The 24,607-nt window shown below is 42.1% G+C and overlaps 1 protein-coding gene across 2 annotated transcripts in view; it reads left to right on the top strand.

Moving 5' to 3' along the window:
* The window catches only part of GFRA1 (GDNF family receptor alpha 1), a 414,744-nt gene extending 390,765 nt beyond the window's left edge, over positions 1-23,979 (top strand). For both annotated transcript variants that reach the window (XM_086922901.1, XM_086922903.1), the window contains 2 exons: positions 12,628-12,681; positions 17,880-23,979. In XM_086922901.1, coding sequence (XP_086779027.1) covers positions 12,628-12,681; positions 17,880-18,023 — 198 coding nt within the window. In that variant the 3' untranslated portion in view covers positions 18,024-23,979. The remainder of the gene's footprint in view (positions 1-12,627; positions 12,682-17,879) is intronic.
* The last annotated feature ends 628 nt before the right edge of the window (positions 23,980-24,607 follow it).

Here is a 24,607-nt window from a genome sequence, read left to right as displayed (position 1 = left end):
GGCTTTTAAAGCCAAAAAAGCAAAGATCAATCCCTTGATAATATGCCCCTATATTTTTTGCTCAACCTTCCTGAGAAAAAACTTTTTAAGTCGGGTCCCTTTCAAAACTTTTGCCCAGGAGAAGTGAAGAACAAGGGGCGGGGCTTACTAAAGAATGTTAATGTTGGTAAAAAAAAGTGGAAAAATAAGCAAAGGACAGTATTTTTCTCTTTTGAATTAAAAACTCAAAACAGCAGATGCTTCTGAAGTAATGTAGGGCCTGATTACGAGTATAGAGGGTGGGATACTCCATCACAAATGTGTCAGATATCCCATTTATTATTACAAGTACCATAGGATATAATGGAATTGTAATACGGTGAACAGGATATCCGTCACGTTTGTGATGGAATAACATGGTCCGCCAACCTGGTAATCAGGCCCTTAATCTTACATTTCAGCGCTGTTCAGCTATCACTTAATGTTGAGTGCAGCAAACAGGGACAGGACTTGCACATAAATGACATATTTTCAAAGGTGAGGAATGAGGCATCTAAGCAAGGTGGAATGCAGTGGTACTAGTTGGTGAACCCATTGAAATGACTTCAAATTAATCATTTTTTGAGGGTGAGGAAGTATTTCTCAGTGGGTGAGCCAATTGAAGTTAACGGGGGGCAAGTCCCTTATTTGGAGGGTGGAGATAAGGCAAAGGGAATTGTTGCCCTCCAAAAATGGGTGAGTTGAGAGGCCATGCGTGATATCCACTGCCCTCTGCAACAGAGGTTGCACCTGCAGGAGTAGAGTTAAAGCAGATATTGGTGCTTCTTTTATTCTTTGTAACCAGTGGCATAATGTGTAACCGATGGCTTGCAGGGGGCCCCCACGATTCTGGTTCTACCCAACCCTGAAGGGACCCCATTACGCACCATGGCCAATGAATATCTGTGCGATATGGGAGAATCAGGGCCTGTCTTCCCATTCTTGTGGTGGGCCCCATCATTTTACAATACACCACTGATTGTAACCTTTTCTTTGTGTTCCCTTAGTCCTTCCATGCTGCGGAAGCTCTGGGATCTGCTTAATTCTTCTGTTAAAGCATGAGATCACAGATCTGTTAGTTAAGTCTTAACAGGGAGTGTGCTATGAGCAGGAGATGTTGTGCTCCACTGTCAGAAGGTGAGATGGCATATAATGCAGCATACATCTCGCCCCTGGCCCATTTTTCTGCAGCCTCGATCTGGCAGTGCCCTCAATTGGTTTAAAAAACACATTCAGTCCCCCTCAAACTCCTCCCATTACCTGGGGCATTTCTCTAAGGCTCCTAGAAGACAGACTCCTCTGCTGATTTCTAAAAAAATAAAAAATCACAGTGAGCCTTCCATAATACCCCAACCTACCCCCCCCCCCTACACTTAAACACAACCCTCTCCCATACCAGGGTACCATTCTGAGATCACCCAACGAATTTGCATTCCGGGCAACTATGCTCTGGGTGGGAGCTGGTGCCAACATGACCGCCTCCCACTCAACTTCCCCTCAACTGGATCGATGTCTTAAGGAAGACATCCTGGAAATGCGCCTGGTCAGACTTCCAGGCTATCTTTACAAGTACCAGAGCACTGCCCTTCCTGCAGTCACTCTCGATGATACCCCATGGCCGCACTAAGGGGCGTATTTACGCTGCTGGTACGTCACTTTTCCCATATTAAAACTGACACACTAGCGGCAAACTAACTTTGTTAAAGTTTGTTTTTAGATTCCTTCCCTATCAGAATTATCTGCAGGGGAATCACAAACATTTTTACGTTTACCCAGAGGCTCAGGGTCTAAATCAGTAGGTGAAAGTAAGGAATGGCTGGAGGAAACAGGCTAGGAGCTAATCATCTTCATTTTTTTTTTTAATGTGTTCTTTGTTTGAGCCAACCTTTTACTTCAGCGTGAGTAGGCAAATCTCCCTACAGAGCTTACACCTCCGTATATATCTTATCAGTGCGCTCCATGGGGGAAAAAAAATCCGATACAGCGAGAAACAGAACTTTTCCCACCAGAGTGCGGGCGCTGCATCACATGGGTATTGATGACTCAGAAAATATTTTAACCTTATTAAAATCCTGACAGGGCCTCTGCCCACTTGAGGCAGCGCAATCAACACTAGCTAATGATGTAGGGAAGCTGCAAATGGGCGAAATGTAACCACAACTATTTTTATTTCAGAATCCTACCAAATGCAATAGGAATCCTTCTATTCAGTATGCAAAGTAAATCATGGTTTCTGTAGTTCCATAATAATAGGCGGAGTACAGGGACTTTCAAATACTGCAGGTCAATTCTTTACCTGTGCTTTTTTTTTTTTTAAGTTTGAAAGCTTTATTAGAGATAAAAGAGGTAATACAATAAGGTGACATCAGCAAATATGAGAAAAAAGTTATAAACTGGGGCAAGGTAAATAGAAGCAGCCAATATCACGATGAAAAACAAAGCATTTTAAGTTATGGGGAGGAAAGGAGGGAGGGGAAGGGAGGAGAAAGGAAAAGTAAAAACATGGTATTCATCGTAGAAGATGGGTAAGCAACAATAAGAAATACAGTAAATGGCAATCAAAAGTACAGTAAATAATCATGGTATGAGTAATTGCATGAATGAAAAAGAAGTAGAAATGAGGTCAATATGAGCTAAATTATTACAATATTGAGATTGAGAAATAACGTGCAGCAAAATTTCAGGCAAGAGTACTTGTGTTCAGGGGGGCTTGAAATTATCCGAAGATAGTGGAGAGTAACTTTTGTTCGCGGATTGATCGAGGTAGAGAGTAAGAGGTAACCAATAAAGTTCAACATTTCGGGAAGGTTTACAGGAGGAGGCAAAGGCCACATCAAGTCTGTGTGAATGACATACAAGATTCCACCAACAATTGAGAGATACTTTGTTCAGGGATTTCCAATTAGAGACAATATGCTGTAAGGCCAGAGCTAGCATAAGGTCAAAAAGACCACGAGAGTGTGGGGGGAGGTCTATGTCTTCTGAAAGGCTGCCAAGAAATACTAAAGAAGTAGAAAATTGAATAGAGAGATTGAAAATGCGAGAAAGGCGAGAGAAGATCTGAGACCAGAAAATACGAGTTGAAGGACAGAGAAAGAAGAGGTGAAAAAGATCAGCAGAAGGGGCGTTACAAGTCCAACACTCAGATGTTGCATCAGGTTGAAAGCGAGAGATAGAGAGAGGAGAGAGGTAGAGTCTGTGATAAAAGAAAAATAGGGATTGAGTGAGTGAGGCAGTACGGGAAATCTTCAAGGATCGAGCCCATATTTTGTCCCAGAGAGAAGTCGGCCATGAAGAATGTAAGTCTGTCTCCCAAGACAATTCCAATTTAGATTTAAGACGATCTGGATTGGGGGCTGAAAAGTAGCGGTATATGATGGAAGCTTTAGGAGTTGTGGAAAGGACAGTGAGTAAGGAAGAAGATGAGGTGGGTAGGTCTTCAGAGGGGAGAGAGTAATAACGATCTAGAATGGTTTCCATAAGGATAGGGAATTTCTTTGCAAAAGAAGGAGGGCAATGGAACTGAGAACGAAATGCAGGAAATGAACAAGGGGATGAGCCATCAAAAAGATGACGTATCCAAATAACACCTTTCGCTCTCCATGAGGGCCATGCGATAGGTCGATTGTTAATTAATATAAGTGAGTTGTACCATATAGGCAATAGTAGGAATGATTCCTGTGTCACTGAGGTAGGGGAAACTAAAGGTCGTAAAAGAAAAGAAGTATGCTTGAATAAAAGAGGGGTAAGGCATGGGGCTTTAGAGGTAAAACGAATTACTTCCTGGAAAGAGTACGGAAGCAGTAATTCCTGTTCAACAGAAAGCCAGAGGGGAGAGAAAGGGGAGGGTTCCTGGGATAACCAGCGGGAAGCCTGTCGAAGGGAAAAGGATTTATGGTAGAGGCGAAAGTCTGGAAAGTTGGTACCTCCATTAAGCTTAGATTTACGTAGGTTGAGAAGCGAAATGCGAGCTTTTTTCTGCTTCCAAAGGAATTTGGACAACGTAGAATCAATGCGACGGAAATAGGAGGCTGGAATACGAAGTGGGAGCATGGATAGCAAGTAAATCAGAATAGGGGCAATCATCATTCTGATGGAGTCAAGGCGGCCCCACCAGGAAAGAAATAGTGGATTCCAAGAAGTGAGTAATGAGTCTATTCTAGTTATAACTGCATTCATGTTGAGTTGAATAGAGGAAGAAATAGAGCTAGAAAACAGGACACCGAGATATTTAATTTTCGTAGAATTCCAAGCAAAGCCAGTGGCCGTGAAATAGTGGGGGAGACAAAATTTTGTTAAAGGAAGGATCTCTGTTTTGTCCGAATTTATTTTGTAACCAGAGACCACGGAGAATTTTTGAAATTCGTCTAATAAGGCAGGGACTGATGTGGGCGGATCAGAAATAAACAAAAGAATATCGTCAGCATATGCAGACAATTTAAGATGACGTTTACCATACGGGAAGCCAGAGATGGCTGGATTATTGCGTATGGAGGTAAGGAAAGGTTCCAGCGCCAAAATAAATAAAAGAGGTGATAGGGGGCAGCCTTGACGAACACCACGTTGGAGTGTGAATGGGGAAGTAAGTTGACCATTAACGAGAACAGAAGCTTTGGGCATAGAATAAATCAAAGAAATGTAGGATATGAATTTAGAGTTAAAGCCATGCCATTTTAAGGAGGCCAGAAGAAAGGACCAGTCAACCCGGTCAAAGGCTTTCTCAGCATCCACGGAAATGGCTGCAAGGGGAATCGATAGTGAAGGGGCTTTACTTAAAACATTAAGGAAGAGTCTAGAATTATCCGAGGTCAATCGGCCCTTAACAAAGCCGCATTGTTCTTTGCCTATGAGATGTGGGAGGAGTGGGTCAAGGCGAAGAGCTAATAGTTTCGCAAAAATTTTATAATCTACATTAACTAGAGATATGGGACGATAATTTTTACAAAATTTAGGGTCTCTACCATCTTTAGGGATAAGGCATATGGTAGCGTCCTGAAAAGAGCCTTGGGCTGAACCAGTGGAGCAAAAAGACTGAAAGAGCGATAAAAGTTTGGGTAAAAGAAGATCCGAAAAATGGAGGTAAAATTCAACTGGGAAGCCATCAGGTCCTGGGGTTTTGCCTTTAGTGAGGGAGGATAGAGCAGAGGACAGTTCCGAAAGAGTAAGATCAGAATCAACAGCCGAAATGTCGAGGTGGGAAGTATCTGGGCGAGGTATGTTGTCAAAATAAGATTGAATAAGTTCAGGGGTGGGAGGGTTTTCCGGAGTATATAGAGTCTCATAGAAAGCGTGGAATTGTTCCAAAATTTCTGCATTGGTATGAAGAAGTACATTAGAGGGGGAGTAAATAGAATCAATATTGGTACGTTCTTTACGAGACTTTAAATAGTTAGCCAACAATTTACCTGACTTGTTTCGACCTCCATAAAAGCGGGCGCTGCTCCGGAGGAGAAAAGAGGAGGCAGAATCTGTGGTGAGTTTGTTAAAAGCAATCTTAGCTTTAAGCAATTCAGGGGACATAATCTTATCAGAGGAAGTGTAGAATTGATGTTCCAGAGATTTAATATGTGCAAGAGTGAGTTTACGTTTTTGAAGGAACTTTTTCTTCTTTTTAGATACAAAATCAATAATAAAACCTCGGGCTGTGGCCTTAAAGGAATCCCAAAGAGTATGAGGTGGGGTATCAGGTGTAGAGTTAAGATGAAAAAATTCAGAAGCAAAAGAACGAAAAGAGGAGGAGAAAAGAGGGTCAGTAAGAAGAGAAGGGTTAAAGCGCCAGCGAGAAGATTTAGGAATAGGAGGAAGAAGGTCAAAAACAGTAATAATAGGAGCATGATCAGAGATGACAATCGGTTCAATAGAAGAAGAAATAAGGTGTTGAGAAAGAAATGAGGATAGAAAGATATAGTCTAAGCGGGAGAAGGAAGCATGAGGAGGAGAGAAGAAGGAGAAATCCATAACATCTGGATGAGTAAGTCTCCATGAATCTACAAGGTGAGCTTGGGTAATAGTGTCAAGGAATTGTTTATGTGGTTTATGAGGAGAAAAACGAACAGAGGATCTACGATCTAAAAATGGGTCAATGATCTGGTTACAATCGCCACCTAATAAAAAAGCGTCATCTTTATGTTGAATACATTTGGCTGTAATGGAGGGCCAAAAAGAGGAATCAAAACATGTGGGACCATACACATTGAATATTGTAAGGGGGATATTGTTAATTAGTAGTTTAGCTAGGACCCAACGTCCCTCATCATCCTTTTCCTCTAGAACGATTTTACATTGATGTCGCTTATGAATCAAAATGGCTACTCCATTCTTTTTTTGAGAAGCGGGAGAAAATAAAACAGTTCCAACCCATAGTCGCTTTAGCTTTAAAGATTCAATGTCAGATAGGTGAGTTTCTTGGATAAGGGCGATATCTGGGTTATAAGAGGAAAGGTGGGAAAGTACTCTCTGCCTTTTGATAGGGTGATTAAATCCTTTCACGTTCCATGAAACAACTTTAAAGGTGAAAGCTTATTAAACTGTTCTAAAGCAAGAATTGCAAAAGTATACTGTACATGAAATAATGCAAACTGTATAGAAATATTAACCATAAAATTCTTCAAAAAGGAAGAAGGAAGAACAGGTAGAAAGGGGAGAAGAAAAAGGAAAGGGGAGTAGGAGAGGGATGGGAAAAAAGAAGGAAGATCAGTGGGGAAGGTAGAAGAAAGAAAAGAGAGAATGCATAGAAGACAGTACAAATCCAGAAGGACGACTGTATTAAACATACCTGAAAGGGAAAAAATACACAAGGGGAAGGTGGGGAGGTGGTGATGCTTTACAAGACGTACGGACCAGGATCAGGAGGAGAACCACATCGAGACCGCACAAAAGGAACATGGAATGGGACAAGGTGTTGAGGGGAGTATCCGATACATATCCGTCTGGGGAAGAAAGGAAAGGGAAAAAATGTTAAAACATACCGAACATGTCAACGTAACAGTAGAGGTCCAAAAAGTAGAAACAGAAAAATAGAGGGAAATATAGAAGATGCCAGATACAGATGAATGAAAAAGGAGATATGAAAATAGAGTGTATAGAGTGAGATGAGAAGCAAGGAGAATACATGAAGTCAAAGACAAGCCATTAGGAGGACAAACAGGTCAAATAAGAAAAGTCCAATTTCAGCCACTAGTCGAGGCAGAAGAAGAGGCATCCATCCTTTCTTCACTGTGCAGAAGCAAAAAGTTCCGTAATTCTCCAGGTTCCTGAAATGACCAAGTCTTTTCTCTATAGGTGACTCTGAGAGTACAGGGATGAAACAAGCCATATCGTGCTCCCAGGGCGCGCAAAGATGGACGCATAGACAGAAACTCTTTACGTCTAGAGGCAGTGACGTTGGATACATCCTGAGATAGATAGACTCGTTGACCTTGCCAAGAAACTTGTTTTATATTCCTCGCAGCTGAAAGAATCAATAGAAGATCTGTGTATTTCAGGAATAAAATAATGACTCCACGAGGTTTTGAGGAGGAGCCCGTTCTGGCGCCTAGTCTATGTGCTCGTTGGATACTGATGGAGGTGGAAGGTGGTAGGTCCAGAAGTTTCGGCAAGAAAGTGGTGAAGAAAGTCACTGGGTTGTCCCCCTCAAGATTTTCCGGCAGATTGTAAATACGGAGGTTATTCCTCCTATTTCGGTTTTCCAAATCCTCTGTATGCTTTTGGAGTGAGAGGACCGTTTTTTCTAATGAGTCAATACGTTGTGAATTGGACTGAACGTCAGGAAGGTGTTGTTCAACTGTAGAAAGACGGGCATCCATATTTTCCCATTTATCTTTTAAGAGCTGCATATCTGTACTCGTTTTTTCAATAAATGGGCGTAGTGCACGTAGTTCTTCGAGTATTTGGTCAGTAGAAGAATGCGAAGGATTGTCTTCTGGCGTAGGAGAGTTTTGTTTGAGACGCTTGCCCGCCGGTGCGGGTGGGGAAGACTTACTGGTGTTAGTATGAGCCAATGATGATTTTGGAGTCGACATTTTCGCAGATGTGGTGGCTCTATCTGTACCAGATGAAGAAGCAGTGCCAGAAGTAGTCCCCGATGGTGTGAAGACAAATTTAGGTTTACGTAAGTTGACCATAGAAAGAAATGAACGTGCGACACACAGTCTCAAATCCCTGTGAGACGACTAAAGGTGCATGTGAAATGTTCCAGATAAAAGGCAAGCGAAGCACCTTGACGTAGCTCAACTGAAAAGGCAACAGGGAATATGAGTAGGATAGGTGACGAGTACAGAAGTGAAAGGATGACTAAAATGGAAGCAGATGAAGGAGCATCCTGAAGTAGTTGAGGCGCAGGAGAGCAGGTAGAAAGTCTCAAAGAACGTTGTCAAAGCGCCATGAGGAAAAAATTGAGGAGAAAAAGTATTTCAGAGCACCGAGCATGTTTAGGGCGGGAAACATTCAGATGTCAGGGATGAAAAGCCGTAAAACTGAGTAATAGGGCGTTTCCTCAAAGATGAGAGAAAAGATGCAGGAAGAGCGTCTTGCACAATATATATAATTCTCACCCCTGAAATAGAGTCGGTGTCTGAAAAGTCGTTGGTGTCCAGTGACACGTCGTGAAGTGACCGCTCCTGTCAGCAGAGGGTTCGATGGTCGGAAGAGCTTCAAAATGGCGGCTCCGTGAGGGGCAGAAAATTCATCGCGGAGAAGGGCAAAAACGGCTCCACAAGCGGTGAAAAGCTGCTCCGCTGATGCCGGTAATGTTCCGCCAGCCCAATTAGTCGACGGTATTCAGTAGCGTCCCGGTTACATCAGGAAAAAGACTCCGTGAGGTTATCGATGCGGCGGAGCTCCGTACCTAGCCGGCCATCTTGCGCGGCATCCAAGCCACGCCCCCTTTACCTGTGCTTTTTGAATCTCAGATAGTATCACATCCTTAAAGACGTTCTGTTCTTGCCTTTTCTGCTCCTTCAGATTTCCCCACGCGCCTATACCTGGATCCTGTGCCCATCTGATATGTTCTGTAGATTTTCTAGAGACACTGAGGTTGTCTTTCTAGAACCCGTAGCACTAAGGACTCAGGAGCATATTTACAAGCCCCTTGCGCTGCCAGTGCGTCGCTTTTTCTAATTTTAAAAGTGAGGCACCCTCGGCACAAGGGGCTTGTAAATAAGCCCCCCAGTGTGCAACCAAGTGTAATCAGGACTTCCTAACTCAAGTAAGGGGATACTCAGAATAGTGAGTTTGAGAAAAGGAGAGTGTGTACTCCGTGAGAGTCAGTATTGTACTTTTTGTGATGAATACCCGTTCTTTCAGATTTTCATATAGAAGACACTATTCTTCTATATGAAAATCTGAAAGAACGGGTATTCATCCCAAAAAGTACAATACTGACTCTCACGGAGTACACACTCTCCTTTTCTCAAACTCACTTATCCTTACGAAGCTCAAGAGGTCCAGAGCTTTGAGTGTGTCTCCATCTACCTATGAAACCAGCTTATTAAGCGTTGTTTAGCCTTGGAATCCTTGGACCTTCCCTGCCTTGTTAGATACTTAGAATAGTAAAGACATAATAATCATAACACATCTCTCAATTCAACCCAGTCAGTGGTCTTCCTGGAGAACTCCCAAAGTAGTTGATCAGTGCTGGCCCATATTTAGGGGTTAATTTAAGTTTGGCAAAGCAGAAGTCCACCATGAATTGTCTGTTTTCATTGAGTTTCTTGGTGACTGCCAGCTTTCCACCAATGCTGGCCTGGGATGCATGTGATTGTCAGCTGGGGGCAAGAAAGGAAGTCATATGGCAAACAGATATAAAGCTATGTATGCTACAGTATCTATCCTTGGTGATTTCTAATGACATTGCCTTCTTTAAGGGTGAAATCTGTGCACCTCTTCCATGGAGATACTTAACATCTCTAAGACACTCTCCTCTACTAAACTCTGAGACCTTCCATTTAGAGTCTTATTCTCTAGCATTCAGCAAATCCTTCACAAAGGCTTTTTTCCTCAAGATGATTCTGGAACTTTTTGTAAGATATCCTCTAATGATTTTTTTTGTTTCTAAACTTGTCTATGATGTTCTTGGTAAGCTAATCTTCCTGTAATAGATCCTCTGATGTTCCTCATAATATAGACTCTTATGCCCTTTTAAAACACCCTCGGATGCTCCTTGCAGAAGGGAGCCTGGTGCTCTTTGAAGGATAGCTTTGATATTCTTTGTAAGAGAGCCTCTAATATTGCTTGCAATGGATCCTCAGGTGTTGCTTGTAATAGAGTCTATGTTATTTTTTGTAAGGTACCCTCGACTGTTTGGTGAAAAAGAGCCCATGACGACCTTAGTAATAAAGCCTCTAATATTCCTTGTAAGATAGCGTATGCTTATCTTCCAAGATAGCCTTTGCTATTGCATGTAATGGAGCATCAGATATTCCTTGAAGTGTAGCCTGCGATGTCCCTTGTATTAAAGCATCTATTGGACTTTGCAAGATAGCCTGTGATGTTCTATGTAAAATAGCCTCTGTTGGTCCATGGAATAGTGCCTCTGATGTTTTATGTAATAGGCACTGATGCTCTTTGTAAGGTAACCTCTAGTGCTCCTAGTATAACACACTCTCAGGTTCCTTGTAGGAAAGTCTATTATGTCCCTCTATTATTCCCCTTGTAATTTAACATTTAAAGTTCCCTGTAAAAGATACTCAGATGCTCCTCAAAAGGCCCCCTCAATGATCCTTGTAAGATAGCCTCTGATGTTCTTGAAATATACACTCTGGTTTTCTTTGGAAGAGAACCTCTGTTGTTATTGTAATAAAGACTCTGACGTTCCTTGTATGGTAGCCTCTAAGGTTTCGTGTAATAGAGACTATGGTGCTTTCTGGAAGAAGTCCTCTGATGTTCCTCATATTAGAGCCTGATGTCCTATCTATGGTAGCCTCCGTTGTTCCAAGTAAGTGGGTCTCTTTTGTTCCTTGTACGATGGCCCTTGATATAATTTGTAAGATAGTCTCTGATATTTCTTGTAGGATAGCTTCTGCTATTTTTTATAGTAGAGCGTCTGATGTTTCTTGTAATACATCCTCTAATGTTCTCTGTGAGCTAAGGCTGTGGTGTTCTTTGCAAGGTAGGATCTGAAGCTCCTTCTAAGATACGTTTTGATGTTGATTGTAAGATGCACTTAGATGGTCTTTGCAAAAATGTTTATGATGTCTTTTGTAAATTAGTCACTGAAATTTCTTGTTAGAGCTACTCTGAAGCTCCTTAAAAGGTACTCTCTGATGTTCCCTGTTAGATAGCCTCTAATGTTCCTTGTAATAGATACTCTAAGGTTCTTTAAATGATACCCTTTGATGTTCCTTTCAGTAGAGACTCATGTTCTTTGGAAGAAAGTTTCTGATGTTTACTGTAAAGAGACTCTGATGGTCTTTGAAAGAAAGTCTCTAATATTCCTATTAGAGTCTGATGTTCTTTTTACGATAGCCTCTGATGTTCCTTGTAAGTAGGTTCTTATGTTCCTTGTAAGATAGTCCTTGATGTACACTGTAAGATGATCTTGTAAGATAGCCTCTGACGGTTTTTTAGTAGAGTCTCTGGTGTTCTTAGTAATACAGCCTTTAATAATGTTCCTTGTAAGATAGGCTGCGATGTTCTCTGTAAGGTAGCCTCTGATGTCCCTTGTAAGATGCACTGCGATGTTCTTTGTAAGACGCACGCAGATTTTCTTGTAAAAAAAAAAGCCTTTGATGTCCCTTGTAAGTTCACCTTATACATTCCTAGTAAGAGCTCCTGAGATGCTCCCTAAAATGTGCCCACTGATGTTCCTTCTAAGATAGCCTCTGATGTTCCATCTAATAGAGATTCCGGCGTTCTTTGGAAGAAAGCCTCTTCTTTGTAATTAGGGACTCTGATATTCCTTGTAATAAAGCCTGATGTTCTTTGTCAGATACTGTTGGATGATCCTTATAAGGTGTACTCGGCTGTTCCTTATAACAAAGCCTGTGATGCCCCTTGTACGTTAATCTCTGATGTTCCTTGTTAAAGTCCCTCTGATATTCTGTTTAATCTACCCTCTGCTATACTTTCTAAGGTAGCCTTTGATGTTCAAGCTAGCCTTTGAAGCTAACCTGAGGTACCCTGTAAGATAGCCTCCTACATTCCTTGTAATATAGTCTCTGGTGTTTTGAATATACAGGGTCTCGAACCTGCTTCAATTTACTCTACCTTAATGAATTCTCTGAGTTTGTTTTTGCGTCTGGTCCAGATATGATAAAAAGGGAAGTTACAGCAATACCACTGGGTCTAGGAAACCTTATGTAAAGTGTAACTTTATAAAATAAAGGCCTTTTCTTTTCAGTGGTGATGAAAATATGCTGCATGACACACAACCATTACATAATAATGGAGTAACCCTATGATCGTCACCAGACCTGGGTACAATACGGGAATGAAAAAATGGTCCGTGACAGTTATTTAGAGGAGAGATGAATCACAATCTGTCTGAGATGAGTTGAAAAAGTAAAACCACGCTGATTATCAATATCATATGACGAAATAAATGTTTTTTTTTAAATCATGACACACAACAGCTTTCTGCTAATTGTGACTCTTTTTTTTAATTGTGTGCAGGCACAGAAGCTGAAAGGCAACGATTCCTCAGAGGCAGAACTTTGTCTTTTGAAGGTAAGCGATGTTTCCAGTTAGAGAACCCAAAATGTTCAGGGCTCTTGGAATGGATGAAGGAGCAACTCCATTCGCGGGCGCCAATCGTGACCTGGAGACTCCATGGTCAACAAGTGGGGACAATAATGCTGGCCCTTTAGGCATAAAATCGAAATGAATACTTTTGCGCCATAAACATTCACATATTATAGTAATGGATGAATAAGGGAGCAAACATGGATATTTGCACAACTGCCAATGATTAAAGGGTATAAACAGCAGAATGGGGAGACATTGTTAGTTGTCTGACTTACTGCAGCAGGTAAGCGAAAAAGCAGGGACTGGAATTCACATTGAAATTGTAATACAATTACTGGGTAATTTCCAGTCCAAGTCCCATTTCCCTTTTTTCATTTTTAACTCCCATGTGCCCTTTTGAAATGTTTTCATGCTCAGGTGAGATGAACAAAAGTCCCACAGGGATTTTTGAGCAATACAATAAGTTGAGACATGACCCCCACCCCCTGCTTTGCTTGGATGTGGCGGAACTTCCTGTTATTATATGGCAGGACGGATTTGTGGAACGAGAGACGTATCTGCACATTAAGTTTAACGCAAATGGAATACACAGACTTGGAATCACTGTAATGCATGTGCTCGTATTTGGGTTACTTGACACTGTTTTATTCTGGGAAAAGGAAGAAACAGGCTTTAGAACAGCTCGTCCAAAGGAATGGCCTAATTGTCTGATGGCTAGTACAGCTGTATCATGGCTCTGTGTCAGGTGACACATCAGTCAGTCCTGGCTTTTTACTCAGCAGCTCATTGCAATCTGAGACTTCGATTTATGCATTGACCTACAAGTTCCAGTAAGCGTAGTGCCATTGGCTAGAAAAACAAGGCTGGCCATGTAAAGCACTTGGCCACTTAGCCGATGTGGGAGGGAATATAAGAGGCTGTTTACTCTCCAGTGCCCTCTATATACTGAGCAAGCATGACTAGAAATCTATAGCAGCCCATGAACACATTCTGAGGCAAGTGCGCATAGGGTCTGGGGTAAGAACTATCTGATGCTATAGAAGGATTAATAGTAAATGACTATTACATCATTAATTGTTTTGATAGCTGCTACCACTTGCGAGGGTCATCGTCAATTGATCCATGCTTTTAAGTTGAAATAATTCTGGGCACTGGAACACGTAGTTTTGATTTTCAAATATATGGACCTACAATTCCCTTACTGAAGGGGGATAGTAGCAAAAGCAGTAGGACTGACAAAAGGTGGCCACTGTGCATTTGGTGCAGTTTGGGAGGTGGACTGCTTAAATACTAATAATGTGCTAGACATTTTATTAAAGGTCTTGTGGCAGGAGCCAAACGTGCCTGGAGTTTTCAGTGTCCTGTGTGAATAGTTTGTTCCGACAGGTTATTCCTCTCCCTTCTGACACTTGCAGTTTCAGTTTTCACTCATGCAAGTACCAGAATGCAAAGATGAAAACCGGGCAGAACGGATGTCTTATTGGGTCAACTTGGCATTGCCACTGGTTTTACAATGTGTACCTTATTGGGAGAGGTGTGGCGCCGCGGCCAGGGTGACTGCCTCCGGAATCTGGGATCACGGTTCAATCCCTGGGGCCGGTGGCAGATTAGCCCAGCACCATGTGACTCTGGGCAATAACTTGCTTAATCTTCCCGACGGCCCCCAGCGCCTAGAGACCCTAACGGGTGATGGTTCGCGCTTTACAAATGTGGATTATTTATTTATTTATTTATTATTTTACCGTATAAAATGGATATGGAGGGAAATGGAAAACAGCCATAAGTACAGCCACGGCCCATGGAAGTAAGAGCGGTGAGGCCGGGTTGGGGGGATTCGACAGACATCTACGAGGGAAAATGAAATAAATAATTACGTTTCCCTCATCGTCGTTTGTCGAAATCCGACCCACCTCCCCACCGCTCTTACCTGCACGAGCCACTGCTGCATAAGTGTACACTCGAGCAAATTATATTGAAATAGATGTTTATTCTCTAGAAAATAATGCATTTAATGTTATGAAATAATATCCCTCCTGGCAGGTGCTTTCTGTCCCGCCATCTGAACTTGGGGCCATATTTTTCAGTGAAAGGGAGATAACCAAAACACTCCATAAGATATGGCACACTTCTGCTCTCCCACAGCGCTTTTGCACTGCGTGCTGCCTACTGCCTAGCGCCAACGAAGGCATGCTCGCACAGTGGTGCAGGGTGCCTGCTTTACAGACAATATTATTTTTGTGCAAGAAGGGATACTTTGTAGACAGGGAGCTGCAGAATGTTGGTGCGATAGCTCTTTCTCTCAATTGGCTACTTTATCCTAATACAGTTCCATTTACCAAAGGCATGGCCATACCCGCATGTGAGAGGTACGTCAATCCTGGTATGGTGGGTCATTATATGGGTGTATAACCAACTCTATATGTCCCTCTTAAGAATGATACAGTCGTTACTTGATGTTAACTTCTTTACAATCTTTCGACCAAGTGTTGTGGTCTTTACCCTCATGTGAGAGGTACACCACTCCAGACCAAACTTAATGGTTTATATACCCCCGTGTGGGAGGTACACCACTGGTTGGCTCTTATGCATTCTCAATGGCACCAATAGCGCTGTTCCTGTTTCTTTTAAACATGTGTTTTGAAATATGTATCTATGATTGTCAATATCAATGAATTTGGTGCTCAGCAATGCTTGCTACGTATTGACTGCATATTACAATGCTGACCTATGCTTCATGTCCAATTGTTCCACCCTGATTCAGATCCTATATTATTTACTAACAATTACTGACTATACGTTTCTACCAGATGTGATTCAGTGTGTAGGCTACCCAGCTAGGCGGCCAGTCTTTTCACCATGATTATTGCTGTTAAGCAGTAACTCAGCAACCCTTAGTAATCTATCTACTATGTTGATACGGTCCGAGTCTATGGTTTACAAGCGGTAACCAAGCAACCCCTAATAGTCTTTCCACCATTTCCACACGGTCCGAGTAGATCACGTGATCCCGTTCCCTTGGTGATATCACCAATCCGGAACCTAACTTCGCCATTGCGATGTTGAGCAGCGATCAGCACGAGATTTACTCCGTACTTGGTAAGTAATATTGGAATCTCCTAGCCCTCCTGCCCGTTACTCAGAGGCAATCCCCAGGCTGCACGAGCCATGTCCCTAAACGTCATTTTAACTTTTGATTTTTAGACGCATCCTGAGTGTGTTCCGAATTCATCCATTAACCTACCTTAATCCCGTCGGACGTGTTTTAAATACGGCGATCGGGTAAGTGCCTCTCCAGTGTCCGAAATGACAATATGTTACCCGCTAATGAGATACGATTTCCACAACAGCCATTTATTAATTTATTTCACAGAATTGGCACCAGCATCGACATAACCCTGGACTACGACAGGCATTTATAATAAATAGAAACTCGACAATATGGTGAGTCATTTGTCTCCGCCTGACCGTCCGGTTACTTACTGTATCTCATTACGATTACATCGTCCCCTCCTTTCTAACCCACAGATTGATTAGACCGACCCTGACACCGATGATATCGGGTCCCGACTCTACCACTGTTGTGGTAAGTTCGAAACTTGATGTATTATCAGTTGCTAATTAAGTTCGAGGCCATTAGATTATGACCGTAACATTTCTGAATCTCTTTAATAATGTTTCACATAATTATGTTATCCATAGCCATCGATGACGGCCAGCCTATTCCCAACCGTTTTTTACCCTAGGGAATTAAATAAATTAATGATCGGGAGGCTTAAAAAACAGTGTTGAGTTTGCCCCACCTTTAGCCTGAATATTTTTACGCTTAAATGCTAACTTGACTTTAATATCTGTGACGTGTGCACGCCAAGTTTTGTTTTCCCATGCCTTAGCCCTAACTAAAATGGGCGGGAATCTGCCAATTCCTATATGTGCTGATGTGCTCTTTGTTTTAAATAAACATAGGGATAATTTACCCTACTCTAAAACACCATATCTTTACATTAACTAGGTTATGTGTCCCACGCCCCTTGTCCTGATGAAGACCCTACAGCAAGAATATTACTGTCTGCATATATAAGGGTCGAAACGTCGACAACTACCAGTCTACCCATATCAACTCCATTCCAGATTGCTCTCATTTATGAACTATGTGGAGTATGATTTTTGCCTGAATAAGCTATATGAACCTAAACGGTCCTGATTTTGTGTACAGTTTTATGTAACATACAAAAATAATCGTTATATTTGCTGATTACACCAGTATCTAAACTTTCCCCTCCTTTTTCACTACCTCCTTACACTGTCACACCCTCCCCTTCCTTTTACTTCTTTGGGGCACTACAAGAAATTACTAATTGCCTTGAATCATTGTATATTCAATATGCTTCCACAGTGTGAATTAAACATTGTGTAGCAAGTTGTTTTCTGTTTGATTCTATTTTTTATTGTGTGAGTATTACTTCTATGTTACTGGGACCCCTTCCTATCACCAATTGTCCACCCAGGTCCCCGTGACTCTCTGGGTATAACCCCCCTATCTATATGGTGCAAAAAGTGAGACTGCTGTAACGAGGAGAATTTCTTTTTCATCCTCGTTTTTCCTCTTTGAGTATTTGCTGCACTCAGCAGCACGCACACACACACACACACACACACACACACAGCATAGCTTTTGTGCTGGAATGAACTCCTTCCTGCACAGAATCTGTTGACCACAACGAAGACACTATGGTGCAAAGATGGAAGGAGGGTGTCTGAGTTGGCACTTGACTGCAGCCAAGGAAGATAGCAGAACTGCACCACTTGTTTGTAGATATAGCACTGTTTTCTCTCTCTCTGTGTTGATGACACTTTGATTGCTGTTCTAAATTTCATCAAAACGTTGTAATCTGGACCTGAGTTTACAACGCACTAGACTGAGGTGACCCCTACTTCTTACATATGTGAATCCAGAACATGACTCTTTGAACGCCTTATGTATCAGATCACCCCAAATCACATTATCTTCACGTATCCTCAGCTGACGGTCCAGATAAAGGGTAGGAAATGGACCCAACTGTTTCCAGTTATATTGCTTGAAACAAATCATAAACCTTTGACCTGCTCCCAAAACATGCCATCACAGATTTCGCTATGTGTTTTCAGAAATAACATTTCTTTTTGTTTCTTGTATTTTACAGGTTGACTTGAAGCCTAGCAGTGGCCACATGTCTTCGGACAACTCTTCAGCTGCGTCCACACTGGTTCACCAAAGCACCCTTCTGGTAGTGCTTGCCACAGCACACACGGTTCTCCTTATGCTAAGGGCCACGGCCACGTCATAGCCACGGTCACGCCAACCCAACCTCCAAAAGAAACGCAACAACCCGACATGTATACTTGTAATCTGTTTTCCTGTCCTCTGTCGTTTATCTGAAATTCCGGTTCCAGATGCCAAGTCCGGGGGCCCCCCTACTGCACAGCTGGGTTAAAAGGGAAGTTTCTGCTGTTATGTATATGCCTTCTAGTATACGCAAAGTGCGACATTCCCACTTTAGAGGTTTTTGGACATGCTGTGTGTTGGATTTAGACAGTTTGTCAACATGGGGCTGAACATCCACATGCCCCTTTACTTTAACCTTATCTGAGAATGAACTTCAGCATGTTCTTGGATCCCTCTTCTTCCAAGAAAATTGGCTTTTTGTTTTATTAGTTTATGTTGCCACTGTCCAACGAATGAACGGCAGATTTGCCAAAGGATGTGCAGGATGCAAATGGGGGTCCCTGTCGCCGGATCATCGTCTTCAGCAGAAGACGGGATGGAAAACAAAGCGCCATTTTGGTGAACTGTAACCGGTTGAGAGCGTGTGTTGTGGAATCCGTCTTCTCTCTGTCCTCTGCCTATGTACAGTAAAGTGGTCCTGCATTCTCTGCTCATGAGCCATCCTGTGTCACAAGCGGCCATCTTGGATTCCTCTGGATGAGTTGCACATTGAATCATAAACATTGTAAAAAAACTGCCACCAAGGCATAGGTTGACAACTGAGTTGATGAAGGACAAGTACAGAGACTTTTTGCCCTTCTTCCTGCCCAGTTTACATCGGTCCCTAGTTAACCACAACCTTTTGTTCTGGTGTATGTTAGATATGAAGATGGCATGGTTGCTAACAAGCAAATGCTTTGCAGAGGACCTTATCGAGCAGCAACGAATGACCCGATTGGGCACTTCAACAGACAGGGCAGCAGATGAGTGGACATCAAAGGGAAGCACCTCATTTACTTCATAGAGTGGACCCTCCAGGGGTAGATCGAAGCACACTGGTGAGCAAGCATGGAGGATTCCTGCAGCACTGCTTTCACACCTTCACAAGCACCACCTTAACACAAAAATACTAAATAAAAAAACAGCACAGCATGACCTGACCATCAACATTCTCACAGAATCATCTATGGCTACCCGAGCAAGAAAGGCCTAGATGCGAGAGGCGCTGCTATAGCTCTAGATGGCCAGAAACAAGTTCAACTAGGAAAAGCAAATGTAGCTTTTGGGTTTGTGCCATGCCAGTGTACTTCTCATCCCTCTATACTCACCCTGTAATATTGCTGTTTTATGTTCACTGTCACTTTATTAAGAATGACATTTTGTTCCTTGTTCTAAGATGACCTTTATTTTGTATCATGAAATCTAAGCGCAAACTATGTGATAAACGTAGGCAGCTCGGATCCACTGCCCTTTGCGCTCCCGCCCTCATGCTATGCACACGACAAGGGACACCAGGCAGGAGGTTGCTGTTGCTGCTTATGCGCTTTATGAATTCCCGCTCCATTATTCTCCATTTTACATCCCTCTGTTTCCACACTCCCTATTAGCTTAGTTTCCTGGTTGAGACCAAAACACGTTGCTATGGTTCCAAAACACTGTGCTGCTACCCACAAAACCATCCAGAAAAGGGTCCTGCTGGTGAACGTGCTCTTTTGATATGCACGAGCGAGCTTCATGTTTGATCGTGCTGCTTCAATTTTCTGAGCATTTTTAGTGTATTTCATTTGTCCCTGATTGCTATGACGATGGGCACATAGTCACTCAAAGCTGTGCAAGAAGTATACGATTCTCCTTAATGACAATTTCCTCCAAATAGGACAAACATTACACAACATGCACACACTCCTGAGGGGGTCTGAACGATTTGCAAGTAAACAGTGATGCAGACAAAAATAGGAAAACTCTGCAAGCTACAAAGTGATTGCCATTAGGAACTCGATAAATACCCATTAACAGAAATGTACAGAACAATGTGCTTCAGCTGGTTTTATTTTAGCTTTGCAGTTCTGCATCTTATTGGGTTGTGGGAGTTTCAAGACCTTTAGGGACCGAAGAACATGAAAACTGTGATGAGAAAATATTGCAGGATGGTTGGAATGGCCGAGCCACTAGCTCTTTAAATGCACTTTCTAAATTGGAAATGTTCCTATGATCTGGTCAGTTTAGATGGCAAACCATGGTATTATTTGTACAGTTAATTGAAATCTATTCGTAGTTATTACATTTTTCTGACATGACATGACCACTACAAAGAGGACAATGATTGTTGGGATGTGGAAAGGAAGCCCCTCCCGTGCATTTCAGTGGCGTGAATACCTTTGGGGGGACTGAGGCACATTGCTGCAGAGGCCAATGGGCAGGAAGCTTGTACTGTTCCTGAATATGCAGGTGTATGTTTTTGTAGTGAGCTGCTCTCACTCATCTCACAGGACCCATTTAACACAAGAACAAAGGACTGTACAACATGAAAACGTGACAGAAAGTAAAACTGGTTGACTTGAAAGGAAGACTACATGGTCAGATGTAATGGGGAGCCTTTTTTTCAGTTCAGGGGCTTAACTGACGACATTAGTGATTGAGTAAGTTCTACCGAGAGTGGAAGTGTTTTGCAATTTTTGTGTGTGTGAGTAAAAAAAGCAAGACATCAACGGTCTGGTGCATGCAATAAATCGCATATATAAGGAGGGGTAGGAGAATTTATAAAGGGGTCACCTCAAGGAAGTTATAGGAAATGGGTGCCCAGCCAAGGAGACGGAGATACGGGGCAAGATGGATAGAGCATGAAGTCTATGAGGGATCATAATATCCGAGAGGGATTCCTCAGAATCCCTGGTGCCCTCTTAAGGATACAGTGCAGTGGCCGAGCATCCGTCTCCATCTTTTCTTGCTATAGGAGTTGAGTCTGGGGCCAGAGAATCATATTACACAGAGGATGACTAAGCCCGTGTGATCACGGGAGGGGTGTTGAGTGATACTGTCACGGCAGTTGCATCTCTGTAGAACAGACTTGATCACCTGTTGGAAAAGCTGATTGTCCATTCTTTTAGATGACTTTTGTTGGACGGCTGGGGGAAATTTCCAACATTCGTTTCTCGTCCAACAAATCGCATCACCCACATCTGACTTACTTTATTCTTGTACATCACACCCTTGAAATGGAAGCACAGAGATCTAAGTTTTACTCTTATGCAAATAGCATTATGCCACATGGCTTTCTGTTTTTTTCATAGGTTCATGGAAAGTGCCTACATAAGGAAGCCTGCATAGTGATCTAGGCTCTTGAATACCATGTCTCGAGTGAGCAACTAAAGGCCCTACCCAGGCTCTGGTTGTACTTCAACTGTCCCCTAACACTTACCGCTCTTTAGAAGTTGTAGGTTTGGCTGCCACTACACGTAGTGTATCTTTACACTCAGCATCTAGATTTCACCTTCTAGCCAGAAGAGGCTGTTTACCAAGTGGAGATTTTTTATTTTCTGGGTTACTTTGAGGTAAAGCAATCCTCCTTGGTGAGAAATGACAAGGCAGAGCTTGTTGGCTCCTTGCGCGCACACACATACATGGGGATGTTTTGTGAAACGTATTGGACAACACTATAGGAAAAAACACAACCAGGCGCAAAAATACAAAGCAAACTAGAAATAATGAACTGAATGCCTACAGTGCAGTGATGACACCCCCTCAGGCCGACAAAGCCGTGGTCCTGGAGCCAGGATGATGAAGGACCATCAGTCACCACGGCTTATTGGCTACTAAGAAATCAGCAAATAAACACTTTGTCTCCCACTGGTGAGGGGGAACAGTTCATGTTGGTTTTAATTGGAGAGATGCCTTTATTGGATAGTCCTGTCATATCACCCTGAAAAGTACACCAAGGCTTAGCTCCCAAGGACCAATTATAAGGCGATCAAATGCACACAGAAACAACAGGACCCACCAACTAGTCACCATCGCCTGAGCTTTTCATTCCTTAATGAAGATCTATGGGGTGACTCTTCCCTGTGTCCATAGGCCTCATGGGGACGGCGCGGTACTTTGTACACCTTTCGGGCTGTGTAAGATTTAAGACTTCAGGCAGATGCATCCTTGTTCTGCCAGGGCAGTCGTGCTTAGTCCATCAGGTGTTCCTTTCGCCACTATGTACCTTTCTTCTTTTTCCTTTCTTTAACACTGGCTCACTGTAGATGGAGGTAGTTTCCTCACAGAGCTTTCTGTAAAAGAGAAACCAGCCCCTGTCAATGTGACTCCTCTTGCACTGTGCAGATATGTAAATATTTGGAATTTTAAGGATCATGAAAGCATATTACTTAGTCAAAATATTCCTCCCAGAGATATAACTATGATATTTGCCCTTTTAGGGTACAAGTTCCTTCACTGCTTCATTGTAAGGCTTCTTTTGGAAGGTTTAATTTCATCAGTTGGTTTTGCATAAACTGCTTAAACTGAGTCTTGGCTAAATTCGAGCTAATATTATAAAAAGGTCAATAACAAATACGAAAATAAGTTTACAAATTGTCTCACAGCAGAGTTTTAAGGCAAAATCTTGTAAAATGTCTTTATGTTTATCTGAAAAATCATAAAATTTAAGTGAGTCCTGCTGAATCCAGCTAGAGTGAAGCTAGAAGAATGAGTATCCCATCATTTATCAGAACCAGGCGCGCAGAGATTATACCAGTGTTCACCATTAAAATAATCGACGCTGAGATTATGAAGGGGGGTGTATCTCTTTAACGTTGGTATAAAATATGTAAAAACTCATCCGATCCACCGTGAAAAACCTAGTGACTGAGTCGCCATGGTTTCTTGTTTATAAAATGTTTCTGGTATATTTACTGTACTCTAAAGTGAAGCTTCCAAGCCTTTGTGGCTATACATAGAGATGCCATATTATTTATTCCCATTCCAAGAGGCAAAGGAAACCACGCTCCTACTGCTGGCCAGTTCGCGACATCGCCACAGAGCCTGCAGTGGAAAACATGATGAAGGCAGAGCTATTTGCCATCCCCAGGACTCGTCAGCTTCTCTAGTAACAGCCAATTAAATACATTTTCCAGATGTACAGATCTGGTGTTCCTATGTGTAAGCAGGGTGTCTACTAATGCGCCAGAAACCAAAATACAGTAATTGTGGGCCAATCTGATACCACCAAACTCATATAATCTAACACACACAAAAAACACCAGGTGAGTATGAGAATAAACAGGTGTAGTAAAAGGAAAAATCAGTTAACACAGTTTCAGTGTTTCCTGCACCACTATTGTGTTTTTGTGAAACCCTCAGTATAAAAATGCAATGCCTTTGTAGTCAGATACATTGATCAGCGAATGGACTATGGGTTTTAAAACGTTTTATACTGCTTAATTGAGAATACCCGCATATTGCTTTACCCATGACTTATATCTGTTTTACAGTCTTAAGTCCATTTCACAACACATGACTGGGTCACGTGGCCATACAATGTGTTTTCAATATCCTGGAAGCATATCTTGCAATATGTGTCCAGCGGGCAAGCCTGTGGAAGTGACTCATTTTCCGTCACTGAGAATACACAGTGACTTGCGCATGCGCATCACCCCATCTCATTAATGCGAAGCATCTTTTCAACCGCAGAAGATGCAGTAATGTCTGCAAACGCAGTAGCTGTCCCGCTATCTCACTGTGACGGCCAGTTTTGATTGGGACAGTAACTGACTATGATTGCCAAAGGAGCCACTACCTGGAGCGTATACTTCTTCCACATAAAGAGTCTGCTCAAAGACACAAACAGAGTGTTTATTATTCAAATCAAAGGTTTTAAGACTCCCACAACCATGGAATACACGGCTATGAGCTCTTTACAGGAGAGTGTGTAAAGTATACGTCCTGTCTAAAAAAACATTAAACCTCCTGATCTTCCAAGAGTTTTCATTGTTTTTTTTATTTTATTGTTATTATAATTATTCTGCTAAATACTTTTAATAAAACTGTGTACAAACCACTATCGTCTCCTATGTGTTTTTCCAAATTCTGCCTTATAGCTCTTGTGGATGAGTTTCTTTGGGTAGAGAATGTTGAAGGAATAATGACCGCTGATAGACCATATGAATTTCATGCATAGAGCACCAAACTGAAAATCCACTTTATTTACAAGATGGTAAAACAGATTATTAGGTTCCAAACCTTCAGCAGAGATAATTGACGGCTCATGGGCAGCATCCCCACAGGGCCGTTCAGCTGCTTAGGTTGATGAAATGAGCATCCTTGGTTGATAATGTTATATAGACTATTACTTAAGCTCCAAAGTCACGAGCCCCAAATGTTTATGTTCACCTAAGTTTAAATTAGGTGACCAAAACAATTTGCAGGGGGGAAATTCCCACTACTGATTCACCTAATGAGGAATGGTTGAACTTTACCTTCACAAATGGGTTTACTTTCACATACATTCTGACAGTGTTCAAATATTTCCACATTCGCAAAATCATTTGAAGCATTAGGGGGCACATGCATCATTTGAAATTGAAATCGCAGAATCTGCCCCTTTGCGACCACAATTTTTGCATTTGGGATGCATCATCCCAAATGCAAAAATCGCAATTTGTGATTGCATTTAAAGAATCAAAAATT

Source organism: Lissotriton vulgaris, chromosome 5 (assembly GCF_964263255.1).
Source record: "Lissotriton vulgaris chromosome 5, aLisVul1.2, whole genome shotgun sequence".
NCBI classification, from domain to species: domain Eukaryota; kingdom Metazoa; phylum Chordata; class Amphibia; order Caudata; family Salamandridae; genus Lissotriton; species Lissotriton vulgaris.
This window is presented reverse-complemented; position numbering and strand designations above follow the sequence as displayed.